Source organism: Aphidius gifuensis, linkage group LG3 (assembly GCF_014905175.1).
Source record: "Aphidius gifuensis isolate YNYX2018 linkage group LG3, ASM1490517v1, whole genome shotgun sequence".
Lineage (NCBI taxonomy): Eukaryota > Metazoa > Arthropoda > Insecta > Hymenoptera > Braconidae > Aphidius > Aphidius gifuensis.
In genome coordinates this window covers 24229455-24254688 of record NC_057790.1, presented here as the reverse complement: position 1 = coordinate 24254688, position 25234 = coordinate 24229455, and the positions used below count along the sequence as shown (strand labels likewise).

Sequence of the window (25234 nt, the reverse complement as noted above, 5' to 3'; positions counted from 1 at the left end):
AATTTACCCAGTATTTTTCACCATGTTAATAACAATATTTTATAAATAAAATAAAATAATTTTAAATGTAAAAACTAAATTTCAAAATCAAGTGAGAATCAAACATCAGCTAAAACATAAATTATTTTAAATTCTACTAAGTTTTTAAAAATATTTCCTTTATATTACACAGACAATGCTTCAAACTGATGGAGGATTTACCAGCTTGGCTTTAAAAGCTTTACAATAGAAACTGTAATTAATGTTTTACAATACACTATATCCCTTTCTATTGATAAACAAAACAATATAATTCCATCAGAACAGGTGTGATGAAGGAAAATATTCACACTCTCAAGTGTTAACGATTCAAGCTTTTTGTTGTCTATAGAAAATATATTTTCTTTTGTATCTAAACAAAATGAAATTCAAAGCAACTCCTGAAGCTGCTATAACTTATATAAAATTTTCAGTAATAATTTTATTCACGTGGCCACCAGGACTTGGTGCAAGCAAACGAACACAATTTTTATTTGAAGTAGGATGGTTTATATCTTGGTTGATATCAATATTGCTAGTAATACCACTTGGCTATGCAGCATATGATCAACGAAAAAATACTTTAAATTTTACAAAATCCGTTTGTTTAGCAATATCATGTGCACAAGTTGTCGCTAAAATGTTAATCGCTATGTGTCAACGCAATCGGTTTCAGGTTTTTTATCATAAAAATGTTTTCATATGTAATTTTCAAGTAAAAAATAATTTTTTCTATTTTATAATTACAGATACTAATCAATGAAATGGAAAATTTTGTTAAAAATTCAAAAAATAATGACAGAAAAATTCTTGTGAATTACGTGAAACGTGTTTCGGTGCCAATGATTGTATTTAATTTTCTATCAATATCAGCATGTGTTGGAGTTATATGTGGGCCACTTGTCTTGGATCAGCCATTTCCAACTGAAGCTAAATATCCTTTTTCTGTTGATAAACATCCAGTGTTTGATTTAATATTTTTACATCAAGCAATTGCAGGTTTTCAATGTGGTTCAATTGGTGCAATTGATTGTCAAGTGGCATTACTTTTATGGTACATGGTAGCAAGACTTGATATGCTTACTTTTCAATTAAAAAATATCAACAAATTAAGTGATTTAAAAAATTGTGTAAGGACACATCAATATTTACTTTGGTAAATTTTTTTGTTAATCAAATTATCATTGGAAAATTAAATTCATTTAAAATATATTACTGTTAATTAAACAGGTACATCAAAGAACTTGTACAGTGTGCTCGCTATTTTGTTTTGACATCAATCATCATGACTACATTGTCAATTATTTTTGGTGGTATTCACATTATTGGAGTAAGATTTTGTCTCATTAAAAAAAATTTAGAAATTGATTGTTATTTGTTTATCTTTAAATTTTTTTTCACTATCAGGAGCAACCATTGACTGTTAAATTGCAATTTATAATAATCGATTGTGGCTTTTCTTATTTGCTATATCATAGTGCGTGGCCAGCGGAAAATCTTATTCGAGCAGTGAGTATTAATTTGATTAAATTTTATAACAGAGAGTAGAATTTAAATCAAAAAATAAGAGTTCATCTGTTCAGGTCAAGCTTGTCAAAGAATATTTCTAAATTGAATTTTTGTAAAAATAAAAGTTTTAAAATTTAATTTCAATTATATTTTAATTTTATATTTTTCGCCTGATGTCATGGTCGGTTAAACATATATTTCTAAATAAAAAATTTCATCCAATTATGCTTTTAGTATTTAACCAACATCAAAATTTGAGTGTTCTACAAGTTTTAAAATATAATTTTTACTATTTTTATTTTTTTTTTTCCATCAAACTATAGGTCTTGATCAAATAAAATATATTTCTAAGTAAAAATTTCATGATATTATTGTTTTAATATTTAAACAACACTAAAATATGAGTGTCCCTAAAAGTTTCAAAATCCAATTTCAATTATTTTAGTAATATACTTTTAAACATTTAAAAATAACTATTATTTATAGAGTGAACGAATTGGAAGTATTTTATATGAAATAAACTGGACAAAAAATTCACAAGAATTTAATAAAATAATGATGATTATCATCCAAAGATCTCAAAAACCTACAACAATAACTATTGCCGGATTTGTACCAAGACTTTCTTTAAGTTATTATGCAACGGTAAAAAATTACTTGTCATCTTAAATAACCATTTCATTTTTTTCTATCAACAAATTTAATTGTTACAGTTCTTATCAAAAACATTTTCATTTTTCACGACATTGAGAATAATCCTCACAAAAATGGAAGCTCAAGATGATCATCAGTAAATAGCTAAATATTTCAACCAAATAAATCATATTGAACAAATGATTTTATAAAAACTGATATTAAAAAAATAAAATAACCCTTTTATCGACATAAAAATAAACCAGTATGTATTGTTATTTTATTGTATATCCCACAATGTAAGCCTATTATCAATTCCACCTTTTACCACCCTAATTGATTCTTCCATTACATACACTCGCCGAAATAAAAAATTTATCCATATATAATAGCTCAGATAATAGTACCTTTACGATTTAAATTCTTGTACATTTTAAATGTGAAAAAATACCCCTTTCAGACTGTTCTGTTCTCATCATTACAATTATTTTGTAAGAAAATAATTTAATAGCCATATTCTAAGAAAACTTGTGTCGATAATATTCGCTATTATAATATTTTTCTATTTAGTAATAGAATTTAATAAAAAAAAAAAATAATAAAAAGCTCTTATTACTTGTACGAACGATACTTGCACAATGGGGTTTAAAATAACTCCGGAAAATGCACTTAATTTTGCAAAGGGAAGGGTTTGGATAATATCATCGTGGCCTCCTTCAACGTCAGGTGGTAATAAGTGGAAAATGATATGGTTCAATGTACGATGGTGGATATCATTTGTATTTTTATTACTATTATTTTTTCCACTACTCAATGGAGTTTACGTGTTTCGAAATGATTCATTAGTTATGATAAAAGCAGTAACACTCAGTGCAGCAAATTTGCAGGCAATTATTAAAATGGCAATATCACGTTATCAATGGAAAAATTTAAAAGTAATTATTAAATTTTAATTGTCTATACGTAAATTATTAATTATCAAGTGAAATTATTTTGTTTTAGTCGTTGCATACAGATATAGATGATTTTTTAAAAAATTCAACACCAAAAGAACGTGAATTTATACAATTTTATGTTAACAAAGGATCTTTTTTTCATTTATTTTTTACTGTGACAACTTGGCTTGTTTGTCTTGCATTGTATATTGAGCCTATCGTGTTCAATCAGCCATTTCCAACAGACGCATTTTATCCATTTAATGTTGATAATATTATTTTACATAATGTACTTTATTTACAACAAGCTTTGTCTATTTTTATAATTGCTTCAGCACTTATTGTCGACAGTCAAGTTGCTATTTTAATTTGGTTTGCTTGTGCGAGATTTGCAATTATTGGTGAAAGATTTGAACACATCAAAAATGAGGATGAATTGAAAGACTGTATTCAAAGTCATCAAAATGTTCTCAGGTAAATAAATAAATGGAATTTATAAATTTATGCTTTGCTTAAATTTCAAATTTATAATTTTTAGATATTCTGATAATGTAAGAAAAGCAGTTCGTTTTATAGCAGTGGGAACAATAACAACAACAACGATTGGAGTTATTTGCGGTCTACTCACAGTAATAAGTGTAAGTCAAGTAAAAAAAAAAAAATATAAATCAGTGTAAAATGAATGTAAATTAAATTTTGTTTTCATACAGAAACAACCGGTATCTGTTAAAATTCGAGTAGCTGCTATTATTGGCTGTGCTGCAACAGAACTTTTAATCTACTCTTGGCCAGCAGACGATTTAATTCAAATTGTATGTATACACGAGAAAAAGAATTGTAAAAAATATTCGTTGATTTTTTACAACTTTTTTTACAGAGCCAAGTCATTGGGGATAAAATATATCGCAGCAAGTGGCTTGAAAAATCGCACAAACTGAGAAACATGGTGCAATTTGTGATACACAGAACTCAAAAACCAGTCTACATATCAGTTCCAGGAATAATACCAAACTTGTCATTACAGTATTATACAAATGTATTGAAAAAAAAAATACCAATCAAAATTTTGATAAGTATATTATAAAATTTAAAAAAAAATTAACCATATTGATTTCAGTTTTTGTCATCAACATTTTCGTATTTTACAACACTCCGGATAGTATTAGCCAAAGAAGAAACATCATACGAACAATGAGCAAATTTATTTTAATAAAAATTAAAACTCACCATGTTTGAGTCCAAGCCTGATGGTATCAAGAAAATGTCCAGATTGTCCAGCTTATTTTATCAATTAAGTAATTTAATGTTGAGTTGTTGACTCAGCTTTTTCAAGTCTAAAATTTATAAAAAATATTAAATAAAATAAAATAAACTCTATACAAAGGTTTAAAGAAAAAAAAAAAATTGAAGAGGGGAGTGTTGTTTTCCTTTCAGCATTTAAAATTGCATAAATTATCAGGTAACACTAGACTACGTATGAGAAAAATGCAACGTGTTACAAGTCTAAGGTATAATTAAATTCACTTCATGTTGGGCCAATATAAATTCAAACTCTAATTGTATCTTTTGTATTTTTACATAGATAAAGAATAAATTTATTTTTATTTTTTTTCTATTTTCCAGCGAGGTAGAATTATACTTCAAAACATTTTTAATTTTTAAATTTATAATAAGCCAACAATCGATACTCGACACACTCTTATTTCCATCTAATTTTGCGTGAATTTTTAATTAGAAAAAAAGAAAAAAAAAATACATTTCCGTGAAAACGTTTATCAGTAAATTATTTGCCTGTTGTTAAATTGCATGGATATTGAATAAAATAAATAACAGCTGGATAATTATTTATCTATTGTTAGTTGGCATCATAAGTATATACAGAAAAAGTTTAACAAAGAATAAAGATAGACCTAGCTTGTAGTTAAAATGACTTCAGTATAAACAAAATAAATTAAAAATATGAAACCTGAATGTGTCTTTAATATTCTATCGATACTGGGAAAAATAACGTCAATTTGGCCATCGAAATTACATAAAAAAAATTATGTAAAATTTGCAATAAATTGTCAATGGTATTTCTTATTATTAAATTCAGTGGGTCTTATTATTCCACTTATACTTGGTGTTTATCACAACCGTCATCAGCCAGTGCTGATGATGAAAACACTCTCCGAATTAACAGCAATTTTTGAGGTATTTTTTAATCTGATTCTTTGCAAAATTCAACGACAACGACTAGAGGTAAATAAAGAAAAAAAATAGACTAAATTTAAATAGAGACTTTTAAGTAATTGTTTTTTGTTGTCCACAGATTTTACTGAATGAAGTTGATGATTTTATTAAGACTGCAAAGCCTAATGAAAAAGAAATATTACACAAATATGTGAATAGATATTTTTATTTTTGTGTATTTGTTGGAATATCATTTTTTCAAACAGCAATTGCATTTTCACTTGGACCATTAGTGACAACGTCAATTGTACCAGCTGACACTTGGTATATATTTTCATTTGAAACATTTTCTATTGTTCATTTATTGATTTATACACAACAAATTTTGGCAATTGCTCAAACGGGAATGAGTATAACTGTGGATTTTATGGTCGCGCTACTTCTTGCATATGTAGCAACAAGAATTGAAATTTTAAATGTTGAATTTAATAATGTTGTGGATAAAAAAACACTTAATTATTGCATAAAAAAACATCACCATTTTATCGAGTACGTATTATTATAAAAAATCATTGAAATTATTAATTAAAAATATTTTTTTAAATGAAGATTCGTGAATCAACTTAGATTGGCTGTTAGATTTATCGTATTAAAAAGTAACGTTGCAATGGCAATGGCCGTAATTTTTGGAGCATTTCCTTTAATTTATGTGGGACTATATTTTTATCTTAATCAATTAAATAGTATTTATTATTATTTATTTATTAGTATTTATTTATTTATTATTACCAACAGCATGAACCACTTCCAGTGATATCTCAATTTATCTTGATGGTGATAGGTGGCTGTTTGAGACTCTATATAACTGCTTGGCCAGCTGATGATTTAAAACACATGGTCATTAATTAAATGTCATCAAATATTAATAACAATAATTTGTTTAAATAAATTATATTTCAATTACAATACCTTTTTATTGATTTTAGAGCAATCAAATTGCCTGGTCAATTTATGACTCAGCTTGGATTGGTAAATCCAAAGAGCTACAAAAAAGTGTTGAAATAGTTATTCGTCGTTCTCAAAAACCTCTTGTTATTTTTCTTCATGGTGTTCTTCCGGCATTGAGCTTAGAATTCTATGGTGCTGTGAGTAAAATTTTATTTTATTTTTTGTTTAAAAAAATATAGCTTTTAATTTTTTTTTAGTTTTTGTCATCAACGTTATCCTACTTTATGACTCTTCGAGCAATAATTGGAAAATAATTTTTAATATAAAATGAAAATTTATCTTTTTTTTTGGGGATCTTATTTATTTAAAAAAAAAAAAAATACTCAACACTTTTTTCTTTTTGTAAAAAAAATTAAATTTAAGGGCCAAATTGTTTTTTAGTTTTTAACTTATTTTTGGCATGATAAAAAAAAGAAAAATATAAATAATTATGTTTTATTTTATTATTAATAAATAAACTTGAAAAGAGAAATTGAAAGGAATGTTAATTGATGATCTTCAATCACGATCAACAAAACGGAATCGAAGGGGCTTGTTTGGGACATTGACCATCATAAACTTGTTATTAATATCAGCATAATCATATTCAATCTTGAAATTTTGAACAAGCTGTAAGTGATAATCATGCAATTGTAAAATTCATGCATAAATAAATAACAAATAAATTTATTTACCTTTGCTGTGAGTAGTTTAATTTCTGTTTCAGCCATTTGCTTACCAAGACATGATCTTACACCATGACCAAAAGGTAAACAACTCCAAGGTTCTTGTACTCCAAGTTTTTCACTATTCAACCATCTTTCAGGAATAAATTTTTCAGCTTCATCAAAGTTGTCTTCACGTCGTGATGATATTTGATTTGCCATTATCAAATAAGTATCTTTTGGAATTGTGTATCCATGAAGTGTTATTGTTTTTGACAACAAACGAGTTATGTATGGAAAAGATGGTCTTAATCTTTCAACAAAAAATACATTTATTAAAGTATATGCTCAATCAAAAAATTAGCATATTAATTTAGAATGAAAATTCATTAAATTATTACCTTAAAGATTCTTGTAGACAAGCAGTGAGATAAGGCATTTGTTGTAAAGTCTCATCATCAACAACAGATGAATTTGTACTTGATAAAACTCCAGTTATTTCATCATACAACTTTCGTTGGACTCTTTGATTTTTAGCCAAAAAATATAATAAAAATCCTTGTGTATTACTAACAGCTTGAACACCAAGTAAAATAAAATCCATCAAAAGTGTTGATAAATCATCAGGATGCATTTGTTGATCAGCAAGTAATTTTTCTAATATTGGAAATCCCTCATTTGTCTCTGAGCTTGGTTCCAAAAATTTAGTTGCACTACGTGATTGAAATTTATTTTGTGCTTGGCGAATAAATTTTCCAATTATTCTGTAAGTATTTTACTATAATTAAATCACTGAATTGATATTTAAAAAATTGTAAATGTCTATTTAACTAACTCATCAATAACATCACAAGCACGAAATAATTTTTTACTAAATGGTGTATTAATAAATCTCCAAACTTGAAAACCAGTTTCACATTTAGATAAATAATAATGTGCTTCAAATAATGCTGCAATTATTTTTGATGGTTCTGATGAAGGATTTAAACCTGATGAATCAAGAAAACCTAATCGTCTGTTAAATATCAAGACCGAGAAACATTCCATTGACCAACGTAAAAGATATTTATTAAAATCATCAGGCACCTGTAACAAATAAAACAAAAAAGCAATTATTTATTAAATATTATGTTGTTGTTAGTTAATTAAAACAAAATTTTCAAGTACTTCATCTTGTCTGTTGCGAATTATTCTAATTCTAGATGTTAATTCTTCAGATACTTTATCAAGTTTATCAAAATATTTGAGTAAATGCATTGAAAATAATTTATCAAGTTTGACTTTGGCATCTCGCCAATCAGCACCTTGCCTTGATTGATCAATGACACACAACAATTTATTAATCAATTAATTAAAATATATTTTTTAAAATATATAAAAAACTTACATGGACATTGGACCAGGAAATTTATATTGTCGATGATTAATACGATAATGTTGTAAAATATCAATTCCACTTCTTGTTGGTAATTGTCCTTCTTGTTTGAACACTTGAGCAATATGTTCTGGCTTGTGTATCATGACAATACTTCCAAATGCTGGACCATTTATTTTAACAACTGGTCCATATTCATTGAAAAGATATTTCAATGGTGTGACATTTTTATTCCACGTTAAACGACCTGATTGATCAATCAAAAAAATGAAAATCAATATCAACAAGTGAGTAAAATAGTTATAGATAAAAATTAACAAATCTAAATTAAATTAAATTAAATTCTACTCGTGGTTTCATACCCACGGTGAATGTGTTCAATAGTAGACTGCAAACAAGTTGCGTACCAAGTATCGGCACGTATTTCCAATATTTTTCAATGAGCCTGAGAACAGCAGGTCCAGGAATATCCTCAAATGGCAATGGCAATTTATCTGTCATTATTTCTGGTGTTTGAGATTGTTGTAAAACAACTTTATTGACACGTGATATTATTGATGGTGTTAAAAGTGACTCAGCTGATTCGGATGACATGACAACAGCTTGGCGGGGAGCCAAGGCACTTGACGAACGAGGTTGATTCATTGATACTGTTGGATTTGTTTGTTTACATAAATATTTACACACAAAATATGTCAATTTATATTTTTGTACGTTGTTTTTATTTATTTTTTTGTTCATTTAATGTTGAAAAAAAAACTTACTCTTTCTGTCATGAGATTCACTGGCTACCAAGGGCTTGTTTAATTCAGCATATGACCGGAGTTGATTGAAAAACAAGGAGCAACGTCTCCTGGTACAAAGTTGAATTAAATTATACATTTTTTTTTTTTTTTTATATTAATTAAATTGTCAGAAAATTATTGACACAGACAATTGTCTTTTTTAATATTTTTACATGATAAATAACAAATGACAATCAGTACGTAGTTACGTAAATAACGACGGATATTATGACAACAAAAAATATATAAAAAAAAATAAAAATGACTAACAATTAAACTAAAAAAAATAAAAAATCTCGAGTCTTGACAAAACAACAATGAGCTTGCATTGAATACATCCCGTTAAAATATAATATATAAAGTGTTGTTATTATTTAAACAATGCAAACACAATAATTATCAATTAATTATAAATATTGATGCAAATTAATTTACTCAAGCCTAATCAGAAACATCCAACAATTAAGAGTAGAATCCGTTTGAAATACTAAAAAATCCCGTTAAATTAATAAAAAATATTGTGATTACTTACATGACAAAGGCCAGCACAGCAATATTTTGATTTATTTCTCAAGGATTCATGATAGATTGACGTTTTAGTATTTGTTAATTCACCAAGGCCACAAACGCTCAGCTTCATTCCACTTCACCCCTTCATTATCCGCCATTTTGTGCAACATCTTTTTGCGTAACTGTGCACAAAAAACGAGCTATCGAATTGGATCATTCGATAAATCGAGTGACATTTTTTTTGCAAAATCGATTGATATTTTTTTTTTCACAATCGATTTTTGAATTTTTAATTATTCTATTTAACTTTAATTTAATATATAAATAAACAAAAAATAAATTGAATTAAGAATTAATAATTAATTAACAAGTTGAATAAAAAAATTTAATTATTTGTTTATTATTTATTTTAATTTTACATATTCCCATTACAATTTTTGTATTTTCCCGCTTAAACGAAAAAAAAAATAATAATAATGATAAGCATTTTTTTTTTTTTTTTATTCTCATTTTACTGACGCCGGACGCGTCCTGTTGTGTGTGCTCTTGGTGCTCTTATAATTAATAACAAATATATTATAAATAAACATTATTAATAATTATAAATAATATTTTCAAATAGATAATAAACAAGTAATTAAAAATGCTTGAACAATACAAGTTTACTTTGATCTACAATCATAAAAAAAGGTAAATTTTTCGCCATCAAATAAACTCCAATTTAAATAAAAAAAAAAACTAAAAATTAATAATATTGTATTTATTATTTTATTAATTTATTTATATAATTAATTATTTTAAAACAATAAAATTAAAATTTATATTTATTTACATTATAGTGACAAAAAAAAAATAAAATGAAATAAAAAAAAATAATATATAATCAAGTGGTTTGTGTGTTTTTAGTATCAAATTTCAACTTCTATCTCTGTGTCATCATCAACACTGTCATCAGAGTCTTGTATATCTTCAAGACACTTGGAATTATCATCATCATTTTTTGGAGCATCCTGCTGGGTTGAATCAGCAGGAGATGATGTCGTGTTGTCTCCCTCTTTTGTATGACGCCATTTCATCCGTCTGTTTTGGAACCAGACTTTGACCTATCACAACAAAATAACATAACAGTCCAGGTAATAAATAGAGTCATTATTTAATTAAAATTAAATTAATAAAATACCTGTGCATCAGTTAGACCCAAAGTAGCAGCAAGTTGTCTTCTGTCTGGTTTTGTTATATATTTTTGTATTGAAAATCTTCTTTCTAGGCCTTTTCTTTGCAACGAACTGAATACTGCTCTCGACCAGGATCTTTTTCTTCTGGTTCCACCTTCTCTTCTATTTTTTCCACTTGATGATGTCGTCACAGGCACTAGATAAACAAATAAACACTGTGAATATTCAGTCATCAAGTGAATAAACATTCTTAATGGACCACTTGAATATTCTAAATATTTTTGGTTATTGGAAAATGAGGAAATTTGATACCATGATGGGGGATGCAGACAAACCAAGCTGATTGATCCAACAATATGTGAGTTTTTATTTTATTTAAATTTGAAATAGCTATGAAAATATTTTAGTTATAATTATGTGGTGGCAAACGTTGCAAGTAAGTTCTATTGAAATATATATTTTACTGTTTAATTTACTTCATGTTGAATGTATAGCTTGAACAAGAATAAGTGTATACACAACAACATGTGGACACAAATTAAAATACTGTGTGGTCATTTGAAAGAATAATATTATCATCACAAACAATATATATTTATTTATCTCAGACAATTATTCATTTTAATTATTAATAGATTTTTTTTTTATTATCTTCTTAATTTTGTGTTACTGAGTGTTTTTTTTGTTTTCTTTTAATTTAAATTTAACAATCGTAAAATTTTAATATGCAATGATCTCGTGATTGTTTTTTTAGTATTTATTTTTTTAAAATACAAAACGTTAAGAGGGAAAAGATTTACATAATAATGTTTATAGTTTTGGTAAACTACTGGTGGCACTTAAGATGTCGTTTAAACACAGACAGGAAACACAAGAATACACATTTATTCGTAAATATTATGGCCTACTTGTCATGTAGGTATCAGTGAAACATGACAGTGGTCCATATGTTCATGTTTATTTATGACGTAATGACAAATTGTTTTTTAATTTTGTGTATATAAATTAATTTTTCTTTTTAATATTAATTATTACTGAATACTCACATCGTGGTAATGGTCTTACTGGTGATGGTCTATGTAAATTTTGATATTTATCAAGTAAATTCATGTAATTTGATGTTACTGGTGATAAACAAAGATGTGATCCATTTGTAAAACATCTGTAATTAATACACCTTGTACAATTACCAGTACAAAGACATTGTGTTGATACTGGAGTTGTACTACAATATTGGCTTTTATATTGAACTGTAAAATCTGGACATGTTGATTTGTCTTGATGATAATCACTTGATAAAATTCTATCTATTCCAAATTTTAATGATGATGATATATTTTTATCAATTGATAATTCACTATCTTGTTCTTCCATAATTATATTATTTTTTTCTCTCAATTAACAAACACAAATAATTGTTTTATCAACACATGAAATTCAAGTACTATTTGGGTTAAAATAAAAACAAGAACAAGATTATCGTGTGATTCACTGAACCGATGAAAGTCGAATAATTCGACACACAATTTTCTTGTAAAATTTAGAAAAATAAAATATAAAAAAAAAAAATTTTATACATCTTGTAAACAAAAGTCAAGAATTTCACTGATTCGTTAAATAGTCTGGCTGAAGGCGTGGTTTCATCAAAGAGTGCTCTCCATGAGGGTGATCATTTGAATACTATAAAAATAAATACTCGTGTATTATTATTTTTCAGAAATTATTGAATGTTTTTTTTTATTTATAAATTTAATTTACATTTTTTTTATGCTATTTTTCTAAATATAAAATTGTTGATTACAATTCTTTCATATTTTTTAATTAGTTTCAATGAAAAGTGCACAATTAGGTATAGATTATTTATTTATTTTTTACAATGTCTTTTGTTAATTTAAACAAAATTTGCTAATGATTACACGTTTTTTTTTTGTTTATAATTAAATTATTTGGTAATTTATTCACTCTTTGAAATATATTGAATTTAAAAAAAAAAAAAAAAACAGTTTGCCAGATGGTTATCTTCTCATACGTTGAGTATTGTATATAGCCACTTAACTGTTTATTTGGAAAACCATGTTTAAAACTCTTGCCATCCATACATATACATCCACCCACACACTGAGAATATTTTCTTTCTCGTTGGTTAACATAAAAATGAATAATAATTTCAATTTGATTTTATTAGCTTTTGAAATTATTATTATTATTTAAATCAATATGAAATTTAAATATTTTTTTTGATATTAAAATTAGTTTAAAATTTATTTTCATTGGGTATATGATGTGTAGCCTTCTGACAACATAATCATTCCTCGATAAAGTCGATCAGTTGTGAATTCATTTTCCATTGGATCCATAAATAGAGCTTGACGTTTTGGTCGTTTAATTTTATTCAAAGATTCAAGATTCTAAAAATTGAATAATTAATATTATTATTTTAATCTGAGAATGCAGCTTGATTAGTTTGATAAATTTTTATATTTTCAAATAATTAACTTACTGAAAATACAAATACATTTCCTGGATTGGTTACAGGAGTTGTATTTCTTCTAATAACTGAACAAATTAAAGCCAATAAATATCCACCAAATGCTAAAAATGCAAGTGTTGTTATTGCAAGTTGAAATATTTTTGATATTTTTGTATCTTTTCCTTTGTCACTCCAATGTTCACTCATAACAATCATTCCTCGATCAATTTTTTTCAATGGCATTGCCATTGGATAATCATCAGCTGTTCTATCTTCAATTTCATCCTCAAAATTTATATCATTTAATTCTAAAAATGATTTTAAAAAAAACATTCATATTTTAAATTTTGCCAATAAATTAAAAATTAATATTACTCACCATTTTCACTGGCTAAATTTGTTTTTATTTTAATTAATTTATCCATTGGAAGTTCACTTAGACCTCTGACTTCTTCAAAATACAATTGCAACTGTTTATCAGAAGCAAGTATAAAATAAAAAAAATTAAAAAGGAATATAAATTTGTAAATAAATAACATGTTATATGTTGGTTTGATCTCGTGGACAACTGTACATTACAAGACAGTTGTTGACCCATCTTTATTCTTGGTTGACTAACAATGCGTGCTGTATGACACTGAATTATTTGTGTTAATTATATCAGCTTGAAATAATTGCACACAGTAGCATACTTAGCAACTGTTAAATATTTTCTCAGTCACAAGAAACAAGTGTCAATGACAAGATGTCTGTCATTCGAATTTTTGCGCTTTTATTTGTTATTTTTAATTGTGTTATTTTTGTGGCAGCTGATGCTGAAGGTAATTATATTTTTAAAATATTTAATACTATACAAATATTTTTATTTATTTAAATAATATGTATGATTGTCTTTTTTTTTGTAGCTATGTTGGCTAAAATAAAAAATGGTTTACAAACAGCTAAAAATTATTTAGACACTGCAAAAGATATTGCTGATCTTGTATCAACAAGTTTGGGACATAATAAACATCATGAACATGGTGACAGAGATAATAAAAATGATAAATTATCAAAACGTCTTGGAAATGGAAATATAACATCTGCTTTTTTTCGACTACTTGGTTTAGATACACCACGAATTGCTGCGATTGCTATTAACAGTGCAATATTTTTAACTCAAATGGTAAATTAATTATTAGTTGAATTAATTTCTATACAAAATTATATTTAATCAATTAATATTTCCATCAACAGATCTCTTCGCTTTTTAATATTCAACAAAAAACTGATAAATCCAAGGAAAAAAGATCAATGGATTCGGATCAATTTGATCCTTTAAAATTTTTACTAAATACCAGAAATGAAAAGGTGCAATGTTTTTACTCCATTTCCATATATTAATTGTAAATAATAATTTGTTTTTTCGACAGATACAACATTTATTGAAACAAGCGAAAAATCCAGAGCTTCCAAATCAACTGATGGATAATTTAAAAGATCCAGACACTTCGTGTGTTAGACTTTTGATGTGTAAAGCATCACCAATAATATTGGCAGCTCAAGAGTCAATGGAAAATAAAACTACAAATCGTAAATTTGATATAACATCTTGGTTACCAACTAAAGATGAATTTGAAGAAAATGGTGATACATGTGAGAAAAATTTTTCTGATTGTCAAGTTTTTCCAGATATGTAATTGGTTAATAAATCATCAAAGTAAAATTTATTTTTAATAATCATTTATTAAAACAAAAATTGGTATTCTTTTTTTTGTTCTTTGTTTTTTTTTTTATAAATAAAATACTGTTTAACTAATGGTATATAATTGGGGAAGCACTTGATAATACTTCTGATGACACGAAAAATTTTTGACTAGATTAACATTTTGATTTTTCTATATACTTTAAATTATGACTGCGGGTTATTTATTATTTACCATTTAATTTGACTTTATGACAATTTGAATTGTTAATCAACATTTTCATAGTCTCTGTGTATTTTATAATTATAATATAATTTATTTTTGTTTTGGCAATTGATTAAATCTAACAATCAAATAACAGTAAAACTAATTTAAACAGAAAAAGAAAAATAAAATTATAAAAATAAAACTCTACTTAAAAACTTAACGAATGGTTTTTAAAAAATATAATAAACAAAAAACAATTTTGTTATTAATATTGTGAAGTTTAATATTAAAATTCTAAAGTGGTGCTTGATTAGGACTAATGAGGTCTGAAGTTTCAATGCGAGCTTGTCGCAGCCAGTCTCTCATATTTCTTGTTCTCTCAATTAAATTTGATGGGCCACGTTCAACATTTCCCATACTCGTTGTAAATCCACTTGCTGGACCATACTGAGCAATTATATTTTGTGTTGTTGTCGTTGATGGTAATGTTGCCAATTGTGACAATATATTTGATTGAATATTTGGAGTTCCAAATGCTTAAATTAATTTTTTTCATTTAAATAAAAAATCGAAATATAATTACAAATATTTTCTAAATTAAAAATACAATACCTTGTAAATTATTTGATTGATTTGTCATGGGATGATAAGACAACCATCCAAGATCAGAATATGACAATGTTGGAGGTGGTGGAATATTATTACCCTGTCGTTTATTTAATACACCCCAAATTTCACGTATTTCAGAATTTAAATTTTCCAAGCTATTTATTATTTCTGATGATTCTTGAAAATTATCAGGTTTATCTATTGAAAAAATCATAATTAAATATACTTTCATAATATTTTTATATATTAATTTAATAAATATAGATGTTAATACCTAAATCTGTTGAACTAAATCCACTACTTGCACTTGACATATCACTCAATGTTAATTCATCACTTTTAACTGGTGATATATCATCTTCATTTTTTTTATTATTTGTAACACGATCCAATGATTGTTCTAAATGTCTCAAATGAATAACTTTTTCACCCAATAAACTTCGAGTACGATGAAGACTAACTTCCATTTCTGATAATTCTCTTTCCTCCTTCAAAAATTTAATTTACATAAATAATTATTTAATTATTCATATTGAATTATTAATTATTATTAATTACCATAACAAGTTGTTCCAATGTTGCTCTTGCACTTTTTTGTTTCCAAGCTCTTTGTCTACCTTGAAATACATTTTTTTGTACTCTAAGTGCATCTCTTGCACGCTTGACTGAATCTCTTTCAACATGAATACGATGGCGGAAAAATTCAAGCTCTGATGATGCATTCATTGGTCCTATAAAAAATAAAAAAAAAAGGAATTTAATTATCTTGTTTTTTTATCTAAATGTGAACATTGTTAATTAAAAATAATTGACCTTTATCTTGAAATGGATATCTCAATGTGTAAGCAGCATCATTACTTGGTAATTGATCACCCAAATCCTCCAACTTCTCCAATTGTTTTCTAATATTTTCAACTGGATTTTCTGGATTATTATTAATAATATTATTGTTGTTGTTGTTGTTAATATTATTAATGTCATTTTGTGATATTTTTGAATTATTATTTGTTGATTTTCTAGCAAATGATCTTCTTTTTTTAATAACATTTGAATTCATTGTTTCACTTGCTGTTGTTGCATCATCAGATTCGAATTTTATTGAACTTCTTGAATCACCACAGCTTGTACGACTTGTTTGAAATCTTTGTAGTTGAATTGAATCAGAATTATTTTCTGTGTTGATGAATTGATTATCAACTGATCGTTGTTTTGTGTTGATGATTATCGGTTGAGCTCTATCAATACGAATCAAGGCCTGTAGCCAGATATTAAGGACAAATAGTATGGGGATGATAAATGTACCTTGACAACTATGATAATACTGATACTACTAATTAAATAGATTTATTTATTTTTATTTTAAATTTAAATTTAATTGTTGTTGAGGTACTTGAATATTTTATTGAAATGGTGGTGATAATATGAAATATGTAATTAAAAAAAAAAAAAACAATTCAATTAATTGAAAAAACTTACTTTCGATCCATTGATTCTGTTCTATCAGTTTTTGTACGTGTTGATGCTGATTTTTCAGTTTCAGATGTTGTAACATGAGCCTCTTTTCTTTTACTTCTTCTTTCAACTGCTAAACGTACGTCATTTTTTAATTTTAAATATTTGTCTTTTAATATTTTATATTTATCCTCAAGTAAACGTTTTTCACAACGCATTTTTTCAAAATCTACTGTCTCTTGTCTTGTTGCATGTTCTGACATTTTTTTTGCTTCTTTATCAATTCCTTGAGAAAAATCAGCTCGTATTTCTTCTAATCTTTGTTTGTATACTTTTCTTGCTAAACGTTCCTAAAAAATAAAATTATTATTTGTAAATTTATTATTTATTAAATTTATTAATTTTTTTAAAAATTAATTACCTCTGTTCTAAAATCACGAAGTATTTCAGCCAAACACTTTTCATGTTCATCTGTTATTTGTGTAACTTTTTCTCTCTGTTCACTTCTTAATTTATTTTTTAAATCATCAAAATCATTATCAAGTTCTTTTTTTAAATTTTCAATTTTTTCATTATGTTCCATTAATATTTTATGCTCACTCGTTTTAAATGCAATTTCATCATCAAGATTTTTACCAAATTCATTTTCCAATACTTCCATTTCATGATTACGTAATTTTAATAATTCATTTTTTCTTTCATCTAGTTCTAATTTTAATTTTTCAAATATTTCTTGTCTTTCTTTATCAAAACATACTTCCCATTCAATTTTAGCTTTTTTTAAATTTTCCATTCTAGCATCATCCATTGTTGTTATTAATTTTTGTATCTCATCATTTTCTTTAGCAACAAATTCTTTACGTAAATCTGATAATTTTTTATCCAATTCATTTTCAAGTAATACTTTTTCTTCATTATATTTATCATCCATTTGTTTCTTAATCATTTCCAATTTATCATCAATTTCTTTTTTATATTTTTCAACATCATTATCATATTTATTATCAATATAATTTTTATCTTCATCATCAACATCATGCTGTTGATGTTTTTCATTATGCCCTTTACGATTACGCACATGATTATCAACAATTTCTAAATCATGACGTAATTTTATTAAATTATCACTTTTTTGTTTTTCAATTAATTTATCAATTTTTTTACGTTCATCAGTTAAACTCATAGCTTCGAGCATTATTTCTTTACTCTTACGTATATTATCTAAATTACTTGAACTTGATTCATCATGTTTGCTTGAACGTGGTGTACCACTGTCAGTATCACTTTTTGAAAATAAATCAATATTTTTAATATTTACAAATTTATTATTTGGCAAATAATCATTATCCATTGGCTTATCCTTTATTGATTGACATAAATGATCTGTTTCTGAAACACTTTCAACGACAAATCTTTTACAAATTAATTTTGATGTACTTGGTGTATTGATTGAGCTCTTGATATTTTGATTATCTTGTTGTTGATATTGTTCATTTGATTTTGGTGATTGTAAAGGATTTTTTTGTAATTTTTCAAAAAATGAACTTTTTATATCACCATGATCACTCGTTACTTCTTTTTCTTCAGAATCAGAATCCCAGTCTTCATCCTCAGATCCAGAATAAACATACATATTATTATCTGGATCTTTTTCAAGATCAAAACGTACACTCTTGCGTTCCTCTTCAGTTGGACGATCGTCTGAAAGTATTTTTTATTTGTTTTGTTTGTTTTTTGTTTCTCGATCAGAATAATCCATTTTTTATATTACTTGCTGACATTTTTATTATGAACTACTAAATCAATTCACTCGTGTTCACTAAATAATCATGCGTATACAATTTTTTTTTTTTTTTTTTTTTTTTTGAGGACAATACAGGTCAAAAGTTCAAGTGTTACTAGTTGTTACATTATAGATATACATGTGCTTTTTTTTCTACTTGGGGAAAAAAAATAAAAAAAAAAATAAAACAAACAAACAAACAAAAATAAAAAAAAATAAATAAAAAAAATGTAATTGTCAGTGTTCCAAAAAGCCGATGAACTTGAAAACTCACTCACCATCTTCACAGGGTTTTTCACGTAAAATTGATTTTGGTCTTTCAATACTGCAACATCCCTCATTGACACTGCATGAAATTTGAAAATCTTCAATTTTACCAGCACCATCATGTACTGGTGTATTATCACGACTACGATTACTTTTTAAAAACATAAAACCACCACCACTTAGTGTTAATTCTTTTTGTTGACGATAATCTGATTTACGTGATTGTCGTTCTTTATCAATTGCTTCAATAATATCTTTACCATCTGTTTGTGATAATGAACTTAAACTTAGCTTATCAATATCAATTATATTTTCTTCAGAACTAAATTTATTTGTTAATTGTTCCCAATCTTTTTCATATTTTGGACTCATTGATTCTGATCTTTTAACAATATCACTTATATTTTTTATTTCTTTATTATTTATAACAGCTGGTGTTTCAAAAAATTTTGGATCTTGATAACGTATAGTTGTATAATCACGTGATGAACGATCAGCTAATTGTATTGATGGATCATTTATTTTTTCACAATCTTTACGACGCATTATTGTATCAATGCCAAATTTACGTAGTGGTGCCAATTTTTTTGGGATTTTAGTATATAATACTGGTACTTTTGATAGTGTTGATTCTTTTGGCAGAGTTGCATCCTCGTGTGACTCTAATTCTTTGGCTGTTGTTTTTGAATCATCATCTGTAAATTATAAATTTAAATTATTTCATTTATTATTATTTTTCTTTTTGATTTTGTTATATATTTATTTATTTATTTATTTTACATACCAACACTTGGTTGACGACTATGACCCGCTCTTATATGCTCGACAAGCTCCCGGTATTTCGAATCAAGGGGGTGCTCCCAGGTGCTTGCTTTAGTTGAATTGCAATAATAATAACAACGCTCTGACTTGTCGTAACAGGGTGTCCAATTTTTTGGTAACGGTGCCATTAAACCCTCAATAGCTATGTCCATTAAATGTGGCTCTGTTTCAGGATCAATTCCAATTTTTTTTGCATACTCAAGTACCTCTGAAAATAAATTTAAAAATTAAAAATTAATTTTCTCAATATAATAAATAATTAAATTCTATAAATAAAAAATTTTTTTGTAATTTTTTTTTGTATATACATCAACCTACTTATGCTTATATAAGTTTTTTTTTTTTTTTTCTTAATTTTCATTTTACAAGAACAAAGAAGCTTGTCGAGTGATAAAAAAAAAAAAAAAAAAATTGGGATATTCATAAAAATTTCAACATTATATAAAAAGCTCTTTTAAGATTGTGAGCTGTACAATTTCGCATGTACTTATCATCAAGTTGAGATCGTTGACATTTACTCTTAAAAAATATGAAAAGAAAATGAAAAAACGAAAAAAAAAAGCAACTGTTGAAATAATAATTATTGATAAAAGAATAATAGATGAAAGTGTCATGTATATGAATAGAAAAATTAAAAATTCCATCAAGTATAAAGTTTGACAGGTGTGGAGGTATGAGGGTGAGTTGACCTCACCAGCTGTCCCTCGAGGATTACGTATATCAACCAGCCACCACAACCCAGTCAAACAAACTAGGTCGTTGACTTGTCCTGGACGTGAAAATAAAATATTCAAACAAAAATTTAAATTAACAAAACTAATTTATTTTATTTAAACATCAACTTTACTTTTATCATAACAGACCTAAAAATTATTATATATTTATAAAAAAAAAAAATAATAAAAATTAGGATTATGGACAATATTTTTACTGCAGCATAAATTTATTGATTTTCTAGAGCTACGCTAGGCTCGGGCGCCGTTGCGTAGTTATAACCATCACTATGTAAATAAACAAGCAAAAAAAAAAATAATAACCAAAATATTAATTTAAAAAAATTATTGATAAATATATTAATTTGAAATATTAATTAAATTTATTAATAGCTTTATATTTATAATTTTAATTGCAAGCAATAAAATAAATATATTGTAAAAATGAATTTAGTTTTCTAAAAATATTGGTTATTTTATTATTGAATAATAATGAATCGATTAGAAAAAGCTCACCTTCATTTGAAGGATGTGACGTCTCATCAAAAACTTCCCTGCAAACAACCGTTGCTGTGCTGTTTTGTGAAATACTCATTTTGCGTTATCTTAATTCAACTTTTTTTTTATATTTTTAATAATTTGTTTTGTTAATTAATTTAATTCATAATACTTGAGCTGTTAATTTAACGTCGAATAATCGACAATTAGAGGTACTTAAAATTTCGTATTGCGATGCTGTCATAGTAATCGCGGTTGCGCGGCCTGAACAGTATGACGGTCAATGTTGAATTCAACTGATGTGTAAATAAATATACATGTAAGTACAGGGTAGTATAATATTTATCGAAGGACCCGCGCAATGTGTGACGGTTAGCTGAAACAGCTGACTCAACATTTTATATTATCAAATTCAAAAAAGTCAGAACTCTGTGGTGCCAGCAACTGAAAACTAATCGACTCATGGTTTTGAATTATAATTCCCTGAGTTATTTTATGTCGATTATATATTTTTTTTTTTAATTATTTTAAAATGTTTAGTTTAATAATAGTTGATAAGATCGCGCTACTATTGGATCTAAGTATTTTTTTTTAGAATTATTATTAAATTTATAGTTTTTATATTTAAAGATTGTGAGACTTTATAATATCATTTCAATGACTGAACGATTTAGAAAGGATTTAGTACAAGTTGCTCTTTTAAAAACCTTGTGTAAAAATTTCGTTAACTTATTTAAAATTAAAAAATTATGTTTGAAGATCTGGTGAAACAATCTCTGGATATTTTAATAGTTACCCGTAAATTTTCTAAGAGTTTTCATTATGAAAAAAATCTGGAAAAATATATTTTTCACGTAAAATATCCCAAGAAATTACAGAGCGAAATTTGAAAATTATACTCTGGAAATTTTCTTTAAGGAAAAAAAAAATTTGCATAAAGAAATCCACGTGCTAAAGTGCCACCATCAAAATTATAAATATATTTTGTTTTTTCAACTCTTGTAATTAATTTTTTATATTTAATTTAAAATGTTTTAAATCTATTCGTGATTGACACAATTTTTTTGAGTTGACTATTTTTATGTATATATTAAAAATTGTATAAAAATATTTGCTTATAAAAAATTGAACCTCCAGAAAGTCAACACACCACAATGGACACAAACTAATATAGTTAGAACTGAAATTTTATGCTTTTTTTGTGTAAAACTCGCGATTTTTGTGCTTTTATATATTTTTTTTTTATGCAATGTTTTGCCATCTTAATATTAAGTTAACACAACTTTTTTAATAATTAACTTATTTCAATGAACTTTCCACCAAAATTATGTGCTTTTTATGTGTTTTTATTCTACGTTTAAATTAATTTTTTATGTCAATTACTTTTTTTTTAAATAATTTTTTTTTCTAATATTGTTGTGCTACCTCAATATTAAGTTAACACAACTTCTTTAATAATGAACTTATATCAATGAAGTTTTGACCAAAATTATGTGCTTTTTATGTGTTTTTATTCTACGTTTGAATTAATTTTTTATTTCAATTACTTTTTTTTTAAATAATTTTTTTTTCTAACTATGTTGTGCTAGCTTAATATTAAGTTAGCACAACTTCTTAAATAATTAACTTATTCTGATAAACTCTGGATAGAAATTATGTGCTTTTTATGTGTTTTTACTCTACGTTTAAATTAATTTTTTCATTTAATTACTTTTTATTTGAATATTTTTTTTTTTTTTATTATTAAAAAAAAAAAAAAATTATTTAAATAAAAAGTAATTGAAATAAAAATTTAATTCAATCGTAGAATAAAAACACATAAAAAGCACATAATTTTGGCCAAGAGTTTATCAGAATAAGTTAATTATTTAAAAAGTTGTGTTAACTTAATATTAAGGTGGCAAAACATTGCATGAAAAAAATATATAAAAGCACAAAAATCGCGAGTTCCACACAAAAATAGCACAAAAAAAGCATAAAATTTTAGTTCTAACAATATTATAGTTTGTGCTCATTGTGGTGTGCTAACTTTTTAGAGGTAAAAATTGAATGAATGCTGATGGTAAAGATGTTTCCAGTAAATTTATGAAAATTTAACTGTACATATAAAATGTAAAAATAATTCTATTTTATTCTAGTTTAGATTATTGAGATCATTGTTAAACGATGAAGAATTGTCAAAACCATCCGTCAGTAAATAATCTTGTGGCGAAAAAAAAAAAAAAAAGAAACCATTATATGGATGGTAAAATTATAATGATGCCTCAAACGACAGCGATATTTTATTTAAATTTGACTCACCAACAAATATATGAGAGCGTTCGTTATATCGTACTTTTACTTTAACGACATAAAATTTACCCTGAGAATATGAACATGAAAATTAAATGATAATGATATCCCTTCGTGTGAATATAATGCCCAAGATTTTTATTTTTTTTGTTCATGTGAAAATCACTTTTGCCACGAATTTGAGAGGGTATTTTATTTTTATTTATATATATTTAATATTTTTCATCCAATTGAATTATGTTGATTATTAAAACATTCGTGCCATGCACTCTAAAAAAAAAAATTTTCATTATTTTCCTAAATATAAATAATGCTTTTTTTTTCTTTATTAAATATAGTTCATTTTTTTTTTTTTTTTAAAATTGCGAGCTGATGGCGCGTCGGGCTTGTTACACATCCAATGAATTTTTCTGTTCAAAAAAATTAAAAAAAATTCAGTTCTCCAGCTGGTCTACTTGGAGTTAATTTTTTTTTTGTTTTTTTAAATAACAAAAAATATAATTCGACGTATTTATTTCTTTAAAATCTCTTACAATTTAATTTTAGAAAAAAATTCCAAGCAATTATTTGCTTATATAATATTAAATTTAAATAAAAAAAAAAAGTAAATATAAAAGTACAGACCACCAATGCGACATTCACTGTATTGTAAAAAAAAAAGAGATTTTTTTTATCTTATATTTGTTTAACAGTAGCTAACAGTAGCAATGAAAGAGAAGCACGCCCGTCGATATACTTTTTCATCGTTTTGGACAATTCTATTGGTCGTTAAGCTTGATTCGATCGTTGGGGGTTCCCCTAATCTAGTCTAACAACGTAACAACGTTACCTTTTTTTTAAATAAATGTCACACGGGATTGAGGGGTTGTTGCCCATCGAAAGGACACTGTATATATTTTCAATAGAAACCAAACCACCCTTAAAAGTGGGCCAACGTTTTTACGTTTATAAAAATGGTGTCTGTCGTTACATTGAATTCATGTTGATAAAAGAAATTAGAAAAAAAAAATAAATAAAATTACTTGGTCTATATTTCAATTGATCTATTCGACTGTAACATATTTTATTTTTGTCAATTCAAATAAATCAATTGAAATTTGATTATATTTGATGTTAAATATGCGTATAATTATATGAAAAGTTTTATATTTAATTATTAATAATTAGTTTGAATAAATCAAAATTAATAATATGGCAAAATTTAATTGTACAGTATTTAATTATGATGTTTTTTTTTTTTTTTAGGATGTTCCATGTTGGATCTTTCCTTGATGTGTCAATGAAGTGGTGAAGAATCTTTTTTGATCAGAGTATTTTATAAATTCAAAAACGATTTGTTTGTCGTCATGGATCCAAAAGTATACAAAATACAAATCGTGGTGTACCAGCCAAATTATCACTCAGTTTTATCCATCGTAAGTTACTCAATTTGATAATTAAAATTAAAAATATATAATTGATAATATAATGAGTTAAAAGAATTTAATTATTTAGATCAATAAAAGTACACGACAATAAACTCGTTGATGATCTAGTTAGCTGGTTTTTGTACAGAGTTTAGCACATTTCTACTTACTAAGACTTGTTTTTTAATTTTTAATTTAAATGAAAACATATCATTGAAAAAATTAATATTTAACTTGTTTAATTTTATTTTAGAATAGCTTCTCTT

At 25.9% G+C, this 25234-nt stretch overlaps 7 protein-coding genes across 9 annotated transcripts; 3 read left to right on the top strand and 4 right to left on the bottom strand.

Moving 5' to 3' along the window:
* The first annotated feature begins 400 nt into the window (after positions 1 to 400).
* On the top strand, positions 401 to 2321 carry LOC122853103 (odorant receptor 30a-like). Its single transcript, XM_044153364.1, has 6 exons — positions 401 to 694; positions 768 to 1174; positions 1249 to 1348; positions 1426 to 1527; positions 2014 to 2172; positions 2241 to 2321. The coding sequence occupies exons 1-6, from the start codon at positions 401 to 403 to the stop codon at positions 2319 to 2321; spliced, it is 1143 nt and encodes a 380-aa protein (XP_044009299.1).
* A 477-nt stretch (positions 2322 to 2798) lies between these two features.
* On the top strand, positions 2799 to 6529 carry LOC122851089. Its single transcript, XM_044150138.1, is given in 11 exon segments — positions 2799 to 3095; positions 3163 to 3569; positions 3634 to 3733; positions 3806 to 3907; positions 3973 to 4281; positions 5181 to 5336; positions 5407 to 5816; positions 5877 to 5976; positions 6063 to 6164; positions 6254 to 6412; positions 6473 to 6529. Coding segments are annotated over 11 exon segments (2199 nt in total).
* Positions 6530 to 6679: 150 nt separating this feature from the next.
* LOC122853101 (probable cytochrome P450 12a5, mitochondrial) lies at positions 6680 to 9658 on the bottom strand. 3 transcript variants are annotated; one of them, XM_044153362.1, is made up of 9 exons: positions 9612 to 9658; positions 9059 to 9147; positions 8657 to 8944; positions 8307 to 8541; positions 8087 to 8228; positions 7755 to 8005; positions 7321 to 7683; positions 6950 to 7232; positions 6680 to 6884 (listed from the first exon to the last, which is right to left on the bottom strand). In XM_044153362.1, coding segments are annotated over exons 1-9 (1764 nt in total). In that variant the 5' UTR covers positions 9614 to 9658; the 3' UTR covers positions 6680 to 6773. The 3 variants fall into 3 exon arrangements, with proteins under 3 accessions (XP_044009297.1, XP_044009296.1, XP_044009298.1); XM_044153361.1 differs by lacking the exon at positions 9612 to 9658 and having other exon boundaries at positions 9059 to 9217; XM_044153363.1 differs by lacking the exon at positions 9612 to 9658 and having other exon boundaries at positions 8702 to 8944; positions 9059 to 9217.
* Positions 9659 to 10489: 831 nt separating this feature from the next.
* Positions 10490 to 12178, bottom strand: LOC122853104 (H2.0-like homeobox protein). The gene is made up of 3 exons (XM_044153365.1): positions 11811 to 12178; positions 10770 to 10960; positions 10490 to 10692 (listed from the first exon to the last, which is right to left on the bottom strand). Exons 1-3 carry the CDS (start codon positions 12136 to 12138, stop codon positions 10498 to 10500), a joined length of 714 nt encoding a protein of 237 aa, XP_044009300.1. The 5' UTR covers positions 12139 to 12178; the 3' UTR covers positions 10490 to 10497.
* A 794-nt stretch (positions 12179 to 12972) lies between these two features.
* On the bottom strand, positions 12973 to 13731 carry LOC122853105. Its single transcript, XM_044153366.1, has 3 exons — positions 13614 to 13731; positions 13265 to 13542; positions 12973 to 13172 (listed from the first exon to the last, which is right to left on the bottom strand). Exons 1-3 carry the CDS (start codon positions 13657 to 13659, stop codon positions 13032 to 13034), a joined length of 465 nt encoding a protein of 154 aa, XP_044009301.1. The 5' UTR covers positions 13660 to 13731; the 3' UTR covers positions 12973 to 13031.
* A 237-nt stretch (positions 13732 to 13968) lies between these two features.
* Positions 13969 to 14913, top strand: LOC122851088. The gene is made up of 4 exons (XM_044150137.1): positions 13969 to 14055; positions 14140 to 14399; positions 14471 to 14584; positions 14647 to 14913. The coding sequence occupies exons 1-4, from the start codon at positions 13980 to 13982 to the stop codon at positions 14911 to 14913; spliced, it is 717 nt and encodes a 238-aa protein (XP_044006072.1). The 5' UTR covers positions 13969 to 13979.
* Positions 14914 to 14939: 26 nt separating this feature from the next.
* LOC122853100 (uncharacterized protein PF11_0207) lies at positions 14940 to 21543 on the bottom strand. The gene is made up of 10 exons (XM_044153360.1): positions 21289 to 21543; positions 20022 to 20267; positions 19249 to 19932; positions 17609 to 18888; positions 17212 to 17537; positions 16549 to 16970; positions 16294 to 16466; positions 16010 to 16223; positions 15739 to 15933; positions 14940 to 15662 (listed from the first exon to the last, which is right to left on the bottom strand). The coding sequence occupies exons 1-10, from the start codon at positions 21365 to 21367 to the stop codon at positions 15421 to 15423; spliced, it is 3861 nt and encodes a 1286-aa protein (XP_044009295.1). The 5' UTR covers positions 21368 to 21543; the 3' UTR covers positions 14940 to 15420.
* Positions 21544 to 25234: the final 3691 nt, after the last annotated feature.

Excerpts from the sequence above, each read along its gene's own strand:
- LOC122853103 (XM_044153364.1), top strand. The coding sequence starts at position 401 with ATGAAATTCAAAGCAACTCCTGAAGCTGCTATAACTTATATAAAATTT. Across the intron at positions 695-767 it reads GTCAACGCAATCGGTTTCAG|ATACTAATCAATGAAATGGA; the intron begins GTTTTTTATCAT and ends TTATAATTACAG. Across the intron at positions 1,528-2,013 it reads CGGAAAATCTTATTCGAGCA|AGTGAACGAATTGGAAGTAT; the intron begins GTGAGTATTAAT and ends TATTATTTATAG.
- LOC122853101 (XM_044153361.1), bottom strand. The coding sequence starts at position 9,176 with ATGTATAATTTAATTCAACTTTGTACCAGGAGACGTTGCTCCTTGTTT. Across the intron at positions 8,945-9,058 it reads TGAATCTCATGACAGAAAGA|TATCAATGAATCAACCTCGT; the intron begins GTAAGTTTTTTT and ends CAAATCCAACAG. Across the intron at positions 6,885-6,949 it reads TTAAACTACTCACAGCAAAG|CTTGTTCAAAATTTCAAGAT; the intron begins GTAAATAAATTT and ends TATCACTTACAG.
- LOC122853104 (XM_044153365.1), bottom strand. The coding sequence starts at position 12,138 with ATGGAAGAACAAGATAGTGAATTATCAATTGATAAAAATATATCATCA. Across the intron at positions 10,961-11,810 it reads AGTAAGACCATTACCACGAT|TGCCTGTGACGACATCATCA; the intron begins GTGAGTATTCAG and ends TTGTTTATCTAG. Across the intron at positions 10,693-10,769 it reads TGGGTCTAACTGATGCACAG|GTCAAAGTCTGGTTCCAAAA; the intron begins GTATTTTATTAA and ends TTGTTGTGATAG.
- LOC122853105 (XM_044153366.1), bottom strand. The coding sequence starts at position 13,659 with ATGGATAAATTAATTAAAATAAAAACAAATTTAGCCAGTGAAAATG. Across the intron at positions 13,543-13,613 it reads AAATTTAGCCAGTGAAAATG|AATTAAATGATATAAATTTT; the intron begins GTGAGTAATATT and ends AATCATTTTTAG. Across the intron at positions 13,173-13,264 it reads GAAATGTATTTGTATTTTCA|AATCTTGAATCTTTGAATAA; the intron begins GTAAGTTAATTA and ends TTCAATTTTTAG.
- LOC122851088 (XM_044150137.1), top strand. The coding sequence starts at position 13,980 with ATGTCTGTCATTCGAATTTTTGCGCTTTTATTTGTTATTTTTAATTGT. Across the intron at positions 14,056-14,139 it reads TGTGGCAGCTGATGCTGAAG|CTATGTTGGCTAAAATAAAA; the intron begins GTAATTATATTT and ends TTTTTTTTGTAG. Across the intron at positions 14,585-14,646 it reads TAAATACCAGAAATGAAAAG|ATACAACATTTATTGAAACA; the intron begins GTGCAATGTTTT and ends TTTTTTCGACAG.
- LOC122853100 (XM_044153360.1), bottom strand. The coding sequence starts at position 21,367 with ATGAGTATTTCACAAAACAGCACAGCAACGGTTGTTTGCAGGGAAGTT. Across the intron at positions 19,933-20,021 it reads TAGTCGTCAACCAAGTGTTG|ATGATGATTCAAAAACAACA; the intron begins GTATGTAAAATA and ends TATAATTTACAG. Across the intron at positions 16,971-17,211 it reads ACAGAATCAATGGATCGAAA|AGCTCAACCGATAATCATCA; the intron begins GTAAGTTTTTTC and ends TCGTATTGATAG.